This window comes from Mus caroli, chromosome 14, assembly GCF_900094665.2.
Source record: "Mus caroli chromosome 14, CAROLI_EIJ_v1.1, whole genome shotgun sequence".
NCBI classification, from domain to species: Eukaryota; Metazoa; Chordata; class Mammalia; order Rodentia; family Muridae; genus Mus; species Mus caroli.
The window spans coordinates 42,802,689-42,816,866 of record NC_034583.1 but is presented as its reverse complement, the minus strand read 5'-3'; the positions used below and the strand labels follow the sequence as shown (position 1 = coordinate 42,816,866).

The 14,178-nt window shown below is 43.9% G+C and overlaps 1 protein-coding gene across 4 annotated transcripts in view; it reads left to right on the top strand.

The window, feature by feature from the left end:
- Nucleotides 1–14,178, top strand: part of Tep1 (telomerase associated protein 1) — a 49,757-nt gene that overhangs the window by 11,700 nt on the left and 23,879 nt on the right. For 2 of the 4 annotated variants that reach the window (XM_029469133.1, XM_021181922.2), the window contains exons 5-17: nt 425–586; nt 1,073–1,234; nt 1,503–1,580; nt 2,817–2,941; nt 3,130–3,287; nt 7,403–7,512; nt 8,304–8,394; nt 8,593–8,779; nt 9,194–9,362; nt 9,790–9,948; nt 10,896–10,973; nt 12,191–12,321; nt 12,814–12,873. In XM_029469133.1, the coding sequence (XP_029324993.1) occupies nt 425–586; nt 1,073–1,234; nt 1,503–1,580; nt 2,817–2,941; nt 3,130–3,287; nt 7,403–7,512; nt 8,304–8,394; nt 8,593–8,779; nt 9,194–9,362; nt 9,790–9,948; nt 10,896–10,973; nt 12,191–12,321; nt 12,814–12,873 (1,670 nt within the window). Of the gene's footprint in view, nt 1–424; nt 587–1,072; nt 1,235–1,272; nt 1,359–1,502; nt 1,581–2,816; nt 2,942–3,129; nt 3,288–7,402; nt 7,513–8,303; nt 8,395–8,592; nt 8,780–9,193; nt 9,363–9,789; nt 9,949–10,895; nt 10,974–12,190; nt 12,322–12,813; nt 12,874–14,178 lie in introns of those variants that run through there. The other 2 variants (XM_029469135.1, XM_029469134.1) reach the window with 2 other exon arrangements.

The following is a 14,178-nucleotide window of genomic DNA, read 5'->3' as shown; positions in this document are numbered from 1 at the left end:
TATGGGGGACTTTTGGGATAGCACTGGAAATGTAAATGAGGAAAATACCTAATAAAAAAATTAAAAAAAAAAAAGATTTAGTATAATTTTAAGGCTCACAGTTAGCAGAAAGATTTCAGGAAGATCAGAACTAGTTGTCAGCCTGTTATTTCTCTCTCGTTTACAATGCACCCATGTTGCAATCAGTGAGTTTTTGATAGATGTTGGTATGAAGACTCTTCCAGACTAGGTCAGGCCTGGCTGATGTAGAAGATGTAGAAGATGGCCGGGAGATGGCTTAATGCTTGTGTTTTATCTTTCCGTAGGTGGTGTGGCGTGCTCAGAAATGGTTTTATACTGGCAGATTCAATAAGCCAGATAGTTTAGGGCATGGAGCTGTAGGATAAGTGACCAACATGCCAATCTCTTCTACCCTCCCCCGCAGGCATCTTTGTATGCTCGGCAGCAACTTAACCTCCGGGACATCGCCAACACAGTTCTGGCTGTGGCTGCCCTCTTGCCAGCCTGCCGCCCCCATGTACGACGGTATTACTCCGCCATTGTTCACCTGCCTTCAGACTGGATCCAGGTAGCTGAGTTCTACCAGGTATGGTACTTAGCACTCTGCACTTTGACCTTTCTTCTTTTCCCCTTTTGTTCATAGAGGACATTTTTAGACAAGGTAGCTTCCCCCACCCTCCCGTTTTCCTGCGTTCAAGTGCCCAGAGAGGGTAAGTTTTCTCTCTAAGAGCCGAGTAGACTAATGGAATAATGAGATGCGGATTGGATCAAAGTTTGAGAAAAAGTTGGTCTTATTCTGGACTTTCTTTATTTTTTTAAATTAATTATTTTATTTATTTACATCCCAATTGTTGCCCTCCCACTACCCTCAGACTTCCTTTTAACAGTGATGCACTTAGAGAAAACTGCTGATTTGTCTTGAACACAGAAATGTAATTTTGGACATGGGAGTAGGAAAATGTTCCCTGTTTGTCTCCATGTAACTCTAGGATGTGTGTGTGTGTGTGTGTGTGTGTGTGTGTGTGGTGGGTTCTGCTGAGTTTTTTTGTTTGTTTGTTTGTTTTTTCTACAGAGCCTGGCAGAAGGGGATGAGAAGAAGTTGGTGTCCCTGCCTGCCTGTCTCCGAGCTGCCATGACCGACAAATTTGCAGAGTTTGATGAGTACCAGCTGGCTAAGTACAACCCACGGAAACATCGGTCCAAGAGGCGGTCCCGCCAGCCACCCCGCCCTCAGGTCAGTCTTTGCCTCAGCCCTGGGAGTTCATGGCCCCTTTTCTCTGGGGAGGGAGGGAGAGCTCCTATCCGCAAGTATCTGACATGTTTATATTCCAGAAAGCAGAGAAGACAGAGAGGCCCAGGTAACCTGGGTAGCGCTCAGGGCCAGAAGGAATGGGGCCTCTGTGAACGCGCTTCCGGTTGGACAGAGATATTCTTTCAGGGCTACTGGAATGAGCAACTTCCATTTCCCTGTTTGAAATGTTTTCTCCTATTCCTCCCTGTAGAAGACAGAACGTCCATTTTCAGAGAGAGGGAAATGTTTTCCAAAGAGCCTTTGGCCACTTAAAAATGAACAGATTACGGTGAGTTCCTTGCTTGGGAGTTGTCTGACTGACTGACTGTCTTTCTGTCTGTCTGTCTGTATGCACTGTCCCTTCTGCATTGAATTTAGAAATAGAACTCCATCAGTGTTAGAAATCCCAGCAGCCAGTGTGGTAGACGGTTACTTGTCTCCTACCTGGGTGTTCTTGGTTGTGATTGTGTGGTTTGGTTCAGAGAACAAAGGGAAGGAACTTTTTCTCCTCTGTTGTTTACAGGTAACATATCCAGCTGGATCCGAGAATTTAAAATGTCAAAGACATTTTCACTCCATGTAAACCTTTTAAAATGTTTATCTTTTTTATGTGTCTGAGCATTTTGTCTCTGTGTGTCTGTGTACCACATGCATTCCTTCTGAGCCCAGAAGATGGCATCAGGTCCCCTGGGATTAGAGTTACAGACATTTGCGAGTCACCATGTGGAGGTTGAGAGTTGAAATGGGACCTCTGGAAGAGCAGCCAGTGTTTTTTAACAATTGAGCGGTCTCTCCAGCCCCTTGTAGAAAGTTTTCAAGTCAAACAGATGCCACTACAATGAAGGCTCATGATCTAGATAATAGTTGCCTCGTTTTCCTTCTCTGAGAGAATGAGGATCTTCTATGTTCTCATTCCTGCCTTGTTCTTTATAAGCCAGTCGCTCCGTAGTGACTCTGATAGGTCAGTCTTGTAGGAGTGAAACACAAGAGCTTTCAGAAAGCTGATGTTGTCCCCCTCCTACCTACCTACCTTTCTTTCTTTCTTTCTTTCTTTCTTTCTTTCTTTCTTTCTGTCTGTCTGTCTGTCTGTCTGTCTGTCTGTCTCTCTCTCTCTCTCTCTCTCTCTCTTTCTTTCTTTCTTTCTTTTTTCTTTTGGAACCCAAAGAAATACTACCTTTTGATCCTTTTTCTGTTTTGACGTGTTCTACCATGTTACCCATACTGCCTTGTCCTCTCTGATCTGTTGTGGAGTTCTTTTGCCTTAGTCTCCCAAGTTGCTGACGCTGTAGGAGTGTTGTTACCGGGGCCTTAAGCTACAGCTGTGTCCTTGGGAGCTCCCACAGATTTTCCCTTTATGTTTCTATTCTTTATCATCATATGTTTTAGAGAATGAAATCACCTCAAAGGTATATGGCCAATTTATGCTTTACTTCCTGATAGGGTAAGGAAGGCTTATGTTTTTATTTCTGATACCCCACGATCATGGCTGAAATGAACCCTGTGGTACTTGGGGCTGTTTCCACAGTTTGAAGCAGCTTATAATGCAATGCCAGAGAAAAACAGGCTACCAAGATTCACTCTGAAGAAGTTGGTAGAGCATCTACATATCCACAAGCCTGCCCAGCACGTCCAGGCCCTGCTGGGCTACAGGTGAGACTGGGTATTTCACATGCATTCCATTGACCTGGTCATTCTGGCTCATTCATGGCTCCAAGCCTGGTAGTTCTCACTCCCAGCAGTATGAGGGTCTTCAGTGGTGTGAACATGACTGGCTGACTTTGGCTCTTTCCAAATTTGTGTAAGTGTTGAACTGATAGGTACTTTCTTCCCTCTCTCAGGTACCCAGCCACCCTAGAGCTCTTTTCTCGGAGTCACCTCCCTGGGCCGTGGGAGTCTAGCAGAGCTGGTCAGCGGATGAAGCTCCGAAGGCCAGAGACCTGGGAGCGGGAGCTGAGCTTACGAGGAAACAAAGCTTCAGTGTGGGAGGAGCTCATAGGTAGGTGGCGTTGATCGGTGACCGGCAGTTCCTTTCCTGACTTCTCCCTTCATACACCTGTATTTTAGACCCCACCCTGAAGATTTCCACAAAATGGTGCAGTTAATTTGCAACTTAATTTACATAACCAAAAAACCTGGATTTTTTGAAGTTTGCCATTTACCACTCCACTGTGGACCCTGGAATTTGCTTTAAATAGTGTTGATATCATAGGTCGATCATGATTCCAGATGTCTGTAGGTGATACACGAGTCTTCAGAAACACAGGGCAGAGAGTTGTACCTCTTTCCTGTTTGCACTTGTAGCAATACACCTAGAATATATTATAACTGAGTGGGATTAGATCTCAAGAGCTACAGAAATTCACGTAGGATCTGAAAAGTTTAATCATTTCCCTCTACTGGTAAAGGAAGAAAATTCACTTTGGGGAAGACCAATAACCTTCAGTCTTTTCTTTCTCTGTTGATTGTCTATTTTTAACTATGAAAGGCTCTTTAATGCTCTTTTTCTTTAAGTATTTAAATTTTATTTTTAATTGTGTATGTGAGTTCAGGTGCCCTCAGAGACCAGAAAAGGACATCGAATACCCCGGAGCTGGAGTTATAGACTAGGTGTTAGGAGTTAAGCTTAGTAACACTGCAAGAGCTGTACTCTTTCTTCACTGTCGATTCACTCTCTTCAGCCCATTTTGAGAGGGTGGAGAGTTGGCCTAGCAGTTAAGGACATTTGTTGTTCTTCAAGAGGTCCTGGGTTTGATTCCCAGCACCCACGTGGTTGATCACAACCATCTGCAACTCCAGCCTTAGAATATCTCATACTCTCTCCTGGTCTCCACAGAACCAAACAGGCATGTGGTTCACAGACACACATGCAGGCAAAACACTCACACACATAAAACAAACAAATTAATGGATAATTCTAAAAAGAAAAAGGTCAGCATTGTTCTCTCCTTTATACCCCTTTCCTTTTGCTTCATCTTTGGTCTTTGGAATTTCAAACAATTTCTCTCTATGTTGAAATATATGTAACATTGGACCTTGGTGGATGTGGTGGTTTGAATATGCCTGGCCCAGGGAATGGCACTACTAGGAGGTATGGCCTTGTTGGAGTGGGTGTGGCCTTGTTGGAGTGGGTGTGGCCTCGTTGGAGTGGGTGTGGCCTCATTGGAGTAGGTGTGGCCTTGTTGAAGGGAGTGTGTCACTGTGGGGGTGGGCTTTGAAACTCCTTGCTGCCTGGAACATAGTCTGCTTCTGGCTTCTTTTGCATGAAGATGTAGAACTCTCAGCTCCTCCAGCACCATGCCTGCCTGGATGCTGCTGTGCTTCCTGCCATGATGATAATGGACTGAACCACAGAACCTGTAACCCAATCCCAATTAAATGATGTCCTTTAGAAGAGTTGCCTTGGTCATAGTGTCTCTTCACAGCAATGGAAACCCTAAATAAGACAGTGGAAACTTTCCAATTTTGGAACTTTTGAGCCCAAATGCCTTTGTTGGTTGTTACATATTGTACTCAAGGCAGGCTGAATTGCTTTGCTATGTAATATTCTCTCTGTACCGGTGCCTCTGTTGATATCTGTATAAGAAATGCCTGGGAATTAAATTCCCCATCATCTGTCAGTCTATTCACCAATTTACAAGTTAAGATATAGTGAGGAAAAGGCTTTAGGTGTGGGTAGGTGTGGTGATGCACACTTGTAATCATAGTGATTGGAGACTGAGGCAGGAGGACGACTAGTTTGAGATCAGCCTGGTAAATTCTCTTCTCAAGCAAACAACACAAACAAATAACAAAGAAGGATGTTGTGGTGTTGGGCTGAGTCTACATGCATGTCTCTACTTTTTTTCACTTTGCTGAGAATCTCTAACCCTGAACATTTTCAACGGCAACATTTAGCTTGTTTGAGACTAAATTCCCCATGGTTAATTTCTTTTTTTCAAATTTTTATTTTCTATGTATATAGTCTTAGTCACAATTCTGTTGCTGTGAAGAGACACCATGACCAAGGCAACTCTTATAGAAGAAAGCATTTAATTGTGGATGTGAGTGGACTTTCTTATAGTTTCAGAGATTTATTCCACTATTACCATGAAGGGAAGTATGGTGGCATGCCTAGTGCTGGAGCAGTAGCTGAGGGCTATATTCTGAGACACAGAGAGAGTGGGGAGGGAAGTAAAAGGGGGAGGGGGAGGCAGAGGGGGAGGCGGGGTGGGGATAAAGAGAGACTGGGTCTGGTATGGATTTTTGAGAACCTTAACGCCCACCCCAAGGGACACACTTCCTCCTACAAGGCCACAGCTACTCCAACAAGGCCACAACCCCTAATCTTTATAATCTTTTCAAACACCATTCAAATATATGAGCCTATGAGGCTATTCTTACTCAAACCACCTCAAGGGAGTTTTGCTTTTATGTATGTCTGTGTATCACATTTGTGCTTGGTGCTTGAGAATGCCAGAAGAGGGTATTGGGTCTCCTGGGACTGGCGTTACTGAGGGTTGTGAGCCACCATGTGGGTTTGAGGAATTGAACCCAAGTCTTCTGGAAGAGCAGCCAGTGTTGTTAACTGCTCAGACATCTCTCTAACTGCCCCCCCTTTTTTATTTTCGAGATAGAGTTTCTTTATATTGCCCAGGCTGTTCTTAAACTCAGCTATTCTCCTTCTGTTGAGACTGTAGGCATGCACCTAGCCTGAAAGACATTTACTTTCTTTTTCTTCCTCTCTCTTTATCTCCCTTTTTGAGAATGCCTACCCATGTAATCCAGCCTAGTCTCAAATCCCAGTCCTTATGCTTCAGGCTCCTCAGTGCTGAAATCATGCTTTCGTGTGTGGTCACCTAGAGTGCACAGAAAGGCCAGAACATGGATGGAGCTGGGTGTGGTGGCTCACAACTATAATCCCACACTGATTTAGCTCCACAGCCGAATTCCTGTTTCCCTTTTTGTTTCTTAATCTTTAAAAATATTTTTTATTTTTTGAAATTAAAATATAATTACATGATTTTCCCTTTTTCCTTTCCTCCCTCCAACCCTTCCATGCTGCTTGCTGTCTCTCAGGTCTCAGGTTCATAATCCTTACTTCTTTGTTATATTCTTAAATATATAAATACAACCTGCTCAGTCTGTATAAAGTTACTTGTATGTACATGATTTCAAGGCTGAGCACTTGGCATTGAGTAACGAATTTGGGGATTCAAAGGAAAACTTACAACCTCCACTTTACTAAACCAGAATATTAGATCACTGAAAAGTGTAGAGGTCACTACTCTTTCTTTAAAAAAAAAAAAAAATTACACCTGAGGCTAGAGAGATGACTCAGCAGTTAAGAGCATGTATATTGCTCTTGTAGAGGATCTGAGTTCAATTCTAAGCATGTACATCAGGCGGCTCATAACTACCTGTAACTCCAGCTCCAGGGCACATACCGCATCCTCTTCTAGACTCTGTAGGTACTTACTTGCAAACAAGTGGTATTCTCTGTCTGTCTGTCTGGTCTGTCTCTTTCTCTCTCTCACACACACAGACACACACAGACACACACACGCACACACACACACACGGAGATGAATAAAGATAATTTTTAAAAGAAGAAAACCTGGGAATGGTAGTGCATGCTTTTATGCCAGCACTCAGGAGGCAGAGTCAGGTCGATCTCTGTGAGTTTAAGGCCGGCCTGACCTGCAGAGTAAGTTCCAGGACAGCCAGGGCTACACAAAGAAACCTTTTCTGGAAAAAACTGAAAGTTATAGTTATATATTTGTGTGTGAGGTGAGCTGTGTGAAAGGTCAAAGGACAACGTGAGGTAATCAGTTCTCTCCTTCCATCAAGTGGGTGGGGAAAGAAGAGTATATTGTACCGGTTGAACCAGCAAGTAGAGCCGACAGTTAGTGACATAAGTTGTTATATAAACAGCTGTCTGATACACATTGTTATATGTTTTTATTCCCCAATTCAGGCCAATCCTTGCTTCTTCTTCCTGGGTCTTTAAAATCTTTTGAATAGAACAGATTGCATTCTCCCATCTGAGCTTCTGTGTGGCTCTGTGCTTCCTGCTGGGTACTGTCATGTTGTGTGTGTCACTCACTTCATTTATCCTCTCCCCCATGACTGAAGACAATGGGAAACTGCCCTTCATGGCCATGCTCCGGAACCTGTGTAACCTGCTGCGGACTGGGATCAGTGCCCGCCACCATGAACTCGTTCTCCAGAGACTCCAGCATGAGGTACGTGTGATCACTGGGGAGTATGTGGCTCGGTCAGAGACTGTGCTCTCAGAGGCCAGACTCTTCCATGTGCCTGAAGCGGTCATGGCTACCAGCTTCTTTCTGTGTGGGATGTAAGAGGTATGGAAACCTACATATGTTGGGAAAGACGGGTCTCTGGACTTAGTCAACCCTCCAGAGATCACAATAGAGAGTAATAATTTTCATGTTTACTTTGCGAGCTCACAAACTTACAAAAAGATCCCCATCTATGAATTAACTCACTTCAGGAGCAGTGTAATATAAAAAGCAATGGGGCTCTGTGGCTGGAGGGATGGCTTGAAGTGGGTAAGGGCACCGGCAACTCTTCTAGAATTCTTGGATTTGATTCCCAGCACCGACATGGCTGCTCACAACCATCTATAACTTAATTTCCAGAGGTTCTGGTGCTCTCTTCTGTCCTCCGTAGTACCAGGCATACACGTGGTGCACGTGCATATCTGCAGGCAAACACTCATATACATACAATATTTTTCAATTAAATGAATAAATAAAAGGAGAATGAGGCTCCTGTTAATCCCCCTTTCACCTCATTCATACCTTTCTTTCTTCCCCTTCTTCTTCCTCTTTTTCCTCGGGGGATCTGTTTTTCTTTCCTCACCTTCCCACAAGCCTGATGAGTTACTGAATCCTGTAGCCCCAAGGCTCCTCATCCTCCCTGTAGCCCCATGACTCCTCATCTTCCTTCCTTCTCATCTTCCTTCCTCCTCATCTTCCTTCCTCCTCTGCTCACCAATCTTCTTGTTTTACAGAAATCTGTGGTTCACAGTCGGCAGTTTCCATTCAGATTCCTTAATGCTCATGACTCTATCGATAAACTTGAGGCTCAGCTCAGAAGTAAAGGTATTCTTTCTCTTCTGGTTTCTGTTTGCTTCTTGTGTGTAAATGAGACAACACTCAGGTATTTTCAGCTTCTCGCTTTGTGGACTTAGTGTGTGGTGATGTGTAGTCAGACCTTTACTAGCCCTGAGGATAGGGGTTTAACATACTAAGGGAATAGAAGGCAATTGCCTGACTTGCTCTTTTCCTGTTACTATACAGCATCACCCTTCCCTTCCAATACAACATTGATGAAACGGATAATGATTAGAAACTCAAAAAAAATCAGGAGGCCCGCCAATCAGAGGCACCTGTGCACCCTGACGCGCCGGCAGCTTCGGGCAGCAATGACTATACCTGTGATGTATGAGCAGCTCAAGCGGGAGAAATTGAGGCTGCACAAGGCCAGGTATGTGCTTGCTAGCTGGGGGGAAATTGTGACAAATTAAACAAAAGAAAACAAAAACCCAACTGGATGCTCTTCAGAAAATCTGGGTTTGAATCCCACTCACCATGTGGTAGCACAGAGCTGTCTTTAACCCCAGTTTCAGGGGATCCAACACCATCTTCTGGCCTCTGCAGGTGCTTTGAGCACCGGCTTTGTCAGGGACTCTGCCTTGCTTGCTGTGGTCTGTGTAAGAGTCCTGTGGTATGGAGAAAAGGAAAGGTTCTATCCCAGCAGTGGAGGTAGGCTGTGGGAGGATGGGATAGTGCGTAAGGAGAGAGAGAGAGGATTTAGTATTAAAGCAGTACATTTTGTCTGCTTCAGAGTCACAGGCAGACAAGCTTCTGAGCCCCGTGTCTATGTCTTCTCTTGCTGCAGACAATGGAACTGTGATGTTGAGTTGCTGGAGCGGTATCGCCAGGCCCTGGAAACAGCTGTGAACCTCTCAGTAAAGCACAACCTATCCCCGATGCCTGGCCGAACCCTCTTGGTCTATCTCACAGATGCAAATGCCGACAGGCTCTGTCCCAAGAGTCACTCACAAGGGGTAAAGGAAAAAACCCTACATCTTCCGAGGGGCTGGCAGCATGTTGAGTCTTGAGGGGGTTTTGTTTCCCTCTGGTTCTCTGAGAACCACAAAAACCGAAAGAAGTGGTATAGGTTTCTTCCAAGTGCCAGTTGTTGGTGCCCTGGGACAGTTTTAGTCAGCCTTGATTATGGATCATAATACTAACATTTCAGGTTTAGCTAGCTAATTACAGTCTCTGAATTTCTGTCACAAGTATATCTTACACCCACTTGAATTGGGCAGGGATTCTGACTTCTTCCTGGTTCCCCCAAGTCAATTCTTCCAGAGAATGGCTGAAGATGACCCACAGTCTTTCATTTCCCCAAACCGAGCGTTTGGCCTCTAGAGCTGGGGAGCAAAGGTGGGTTCTAAAGTCTTATTTCCTGATGATGCCCTGCTCCATCAGCCTCCCCTGAACTATGTGCTGCTGTTGATCGGAATGATGGTGGCTCGAGCCGAGCAAGTGACTGTTTGCTTGTGTGGGAGAGGATTTGTGAAGACACCGGTACTTACAGCTGATGAAGGCATCCTGAAGACTGCCATCAAACTTCAGGCTCAAGTTCAGGTCAGAAACACAGGCCTGCTATTCAGAAATATATAAGTGACAGAAGGCTGGGCTCATCTCAAATAATTGATGAAGGCATGAGTAGCCAGGTGTAATAGAACACACCCTCAATCCCAGTACACAGAAGCAGGAAAAAGGCAAGTTTGAGGTTAACCTGGGATGCAAAGTGCTCTCGCTCTCGCTCTCTGTCTCTGTTTCTCTCTGCCTTTCTGTCTCTTTCTGCCTCTCTGTCTCTCTTTCTCTAGCATATAAACTGGGCACTGTAGCTAGTATACACCTTTAATCTCAGCACTTGAGTAGCAGAGGCAGGCAGATCTCTTTGAGTTCACCGTCAGCTTTACTTACATAGTGGGTTCTAGTCAAGACTGCACAGGGAGACACTCTTTCAAGAAAGAAAAAGAAAAAAGCAGCACAGATGTATTAACTTTGAAGATTTCTCAAACAAATCAGTACTTGTTTTTTTTTTAATTGATTATATTAGTCTTTCGTTGCCCTATTGAAATACTGGAGGCTAGCTAACTTCATAAACGACAGATGTTTATCTTGCTCACAGTTCTTGAGGCTAGAGGGTATGGCACTGGCATTGGATGACGCTGGTAAGGATCTCAGGGCAGGAGATGTGTGGAAACACACACGGAAGACAACTGTTATATCCTGAACCAAGAGAGATAGTGATTGATGCTTCAGGTTCAGGTTCATGTTTTTACAACTTATGTTTGCAGGAACAGATAGATACCTCAGAGTCTCCCAAGTGTGCTACATAATACCCTAAGGATATCTTGCTGGGCATCACCTATCAATACAGGGTCCAGCTGAGCCCCCTCTTTTTACCGCACATTGGGTTCAAATTTCAACACAGAAGCCAAAGGGGGATACATTCAAACAGCATCCAGGGTGGGACATTGACACCTCAGCCCAACCTCCTAACCCAAGTTTCTTTCCTCCAGGAGTTAGAAGACAATGATGAGTGGCCCCTGGACACTTTTGGGAAGTATCTGCTGTCTCTGGCTGTCCAAAGGACCCCCGTGAGTCCTATTCGGTTCCTATGAAACTCCCTCCTAGCATTTCCCCCACAGCCTGCTCTTTTTTGTTGTATCCTGTAGCTGAGGCTGGCCTTCCATACCTGCTTCTCCTGCCTCCATCTCCCAAGTGCTTGGCTCACAGATGTGGGATATGTGCCTAATTGCCTCTCATTTCTTGACCTTTCTAAATGATCTGTCAAATTTTGAAGTGTTCTCGTCAGCTCACTGCTCAGTGTACTCCCTCGGACAGGGCTGTGCTCCTAAATTTTTAGTGATAGATGAAAAATAGGAGTGTTATGTAATAATGTTTGCTAGTTCCCATGGTATAAATTGTTCCACCGTGGCAGTCTTCAAGCTTAAGCCCTTGAATACAGAGCTGTGCAGAAATACGCAGAAGCCTGTCCATTGATTGTATTTCCACAGTAATGGGATGTAAATATATTCAGGGTCAGGTGATAGTGACATGTAGTAACATAATTAGAAAGTAATGCATTTCGAGAATGTATTACCATTGTCCTAAACATAATAGAAATACTCTAGTGTTTAGGATTGAAGTCAGGGTAAGTGCTTCACTTTGAACTATATCCATAAGCTCTTTATTTATTGAACTGAATGTTTAAAATGGCCTTGTAGAGAACATGCTTAGCTTAACATGCTCAAAGCCCACACCACTAAATATAAAACAGCCACACTTAAGGACTGACACACAGCCAGGCATGGTGGCACACTCCTTTCATCCTAGAGGAAGTCAGAGGTAGGAGGAACTCTGTGAGTTCAAGGCCAGTATACTATGTATTTTATGGTATAACTAGTAAGCTCCAGGACAGGACTACACAGAGATCCTCAAAAAACCAAAAACAAACAAAACAAACAAAAACAAACCCCAACAACAACAAAAAACAAAAAATTAAAAAAAAAACAAAAAAAACAAAAAACAGTTTCACAGTGAACCTTCATCTCTCATGAGCATGAATGAGCTCCACAACACACTCCCTCACTTCTTTTTCTTTTCTTCCCACCTCTGCTGTCCCTGATTCTTTGATGCCACCCTAGGTTGGGGTGTAGTGGCATCCCTTCTAAGCATTCTCAGGAGCTGCATGTTTCTTTCTCCTCAGAGTGCTAACCCGTCAACCCTTAAGCATCCTGACGCAAGCTCTGAGCTCATCCATGTCTATTTTAGCCTGGATCCCAGGTCTCAGCCTCCTCTTTTCATCTTACAGATTGACAGGGTCATCCTGTTTGGTCAAAGGATGGATACCGAGCTCCTGAAAGTAGCCAAACAGATTATCTGGCAGCATGTGAATTCCAAGTGCCTCTTTGTTGGGGTCCTCCTACAGAAAACACAGTACATGTAAGATTGCTGGTCGTTCTTGTACGGCGTCTGAAGACAGTTGTCCATATTTTCCCGTCTGCTCCTGCCAAAGTCTCACTTGTTTGATGTTTTGTTTCTCACCTTCTTGCTTATTAGTTCTATTGAATTTAAGTTTCTAGGACTTTCTTTGAAGTCTTTTTGCCCCTGTGTGCTATTAGATACTGGACCCAGAGCTTCGGTCCTTCTAGGCAAGCATCCTCTCACTGAGCTGTACTCTGGCCACATAATTCTATTAAGGCAAGATTGGGTGCACTCAGGGTAATACAGCTATCGGTCACAGAACCGATATATAGGGGTGAGGAGTATATCTTAAGGTACTGTGGAGTAGAGTCTAGGTATATAGCCTTGGCTGGGTTTGAACTTGATATCCTCCTGTCTTCCAGGGCAGGTGCTGGGATTGCGGGTGTAAGCCACCACCCCTGACTCCAGGCATCGATTTTGGTGCTTAATGACTGCTTCTTTCTTTGGCAGATCACCAAATTTGAATCCCAACGACGTGACGCTCTCAGGCTGCACTGACGGAATCCTGAAGTGAGTCCACAGTGGGCATCGGAGGGGAAAGAGGTTGTTTTAGAATGCGCTTAAGGGATTCTCTATGCCGTTAGCTCATTTATTTTTCAAAATAAGATGGTTTATTTCTTTCACAGATGTCTAGGCTTATCAGCAATACAGTGTGATAAGGGTTCCAACCTTCACTGTCTTTTTTTTTTTTTTAAATAGAGCACTTTTGTTTTCTTTTCTTTTTCTTTTTTAATTTAAATGTATTTGTTTATTCCATGTGTATGAGTCCACTGTCACTCTCTTCAGACACACCAGAAGAGGACATCAGATCCCATTACAGATGGTTGTGAACCACCATGTAGTTGCAGGGAATTGACCTCTGGAAGTGCAGTCAGTGCTCTTAACCACTAAGCCATCTCTCCAGCTCAACCTTCACTGTCTTAATGCTTGATCACTCTCAACAACCTCTACTTCCTGGCTAAAGGTGGTGCCTCAGCTCTGTGTTATACACATCCAAGTTTATGCTATATCCAATGAGAAAGAGGAAAAGCAGACTGGAGCCTTGGATCATCAGTTAAGAGTACATACTGCTCTTGCAGAGGTCCTGGATCTGGATCTGGTACCCAGTACTCAGTACCCAGTACCCATGCCAGGTGGCTCCCAACTACCTGTAATTGCATCCAGCTCCAAAGGGATCCAACAACCTCCTGCCACTCCAGAGATTTGATGCCTCTGCAGACACTGCACTTTTTGGTGCACACGAACCCATAGACGTACACACAGGCATACATAATTAGTTTTTAAAAGGAAATCTTTCCGATCTATTTTATTGAGTTATTATTTGCAATTATTATGCATAAATTTTGTTATTCACCACTTTATTAATTTCCTTATGTTTTTAGTTTTTGAGATTAAGTTCTAATTACATCATTTACCCCCTTCTCTTTCCTCTCTCCAACCCCTCCTGTGGTTTGCTCCTCTTGCTTTCTCTCAAATATCTAGTCTCTTTTTCTTTGTTCCTGTTACACACAGAGAGACTATAACTAGCTCAGCTCAGTTGGTGTTCCTTGTATGTGAATGATGTCAGGGCTGACAACTGGTATTGCATAACAAAGTTAGAGGGCTCATCCATGGGGAAGCCTTTCTTCTACTCTTAGCATCCCTTAGTTACCTGTGCTTCTTCGTTTAGACTCCCACTTGGGTCTCTTGATGATGTACTTGTTCAGGCTTTGTTTAGGTTGCCACACAGAGACAAATACACAAACACATAATTGAAACTTTTTTAAAAAATTAAAAACAAAACAAAACAAAACAAAAGTCGAGTGTGGTGTTGCA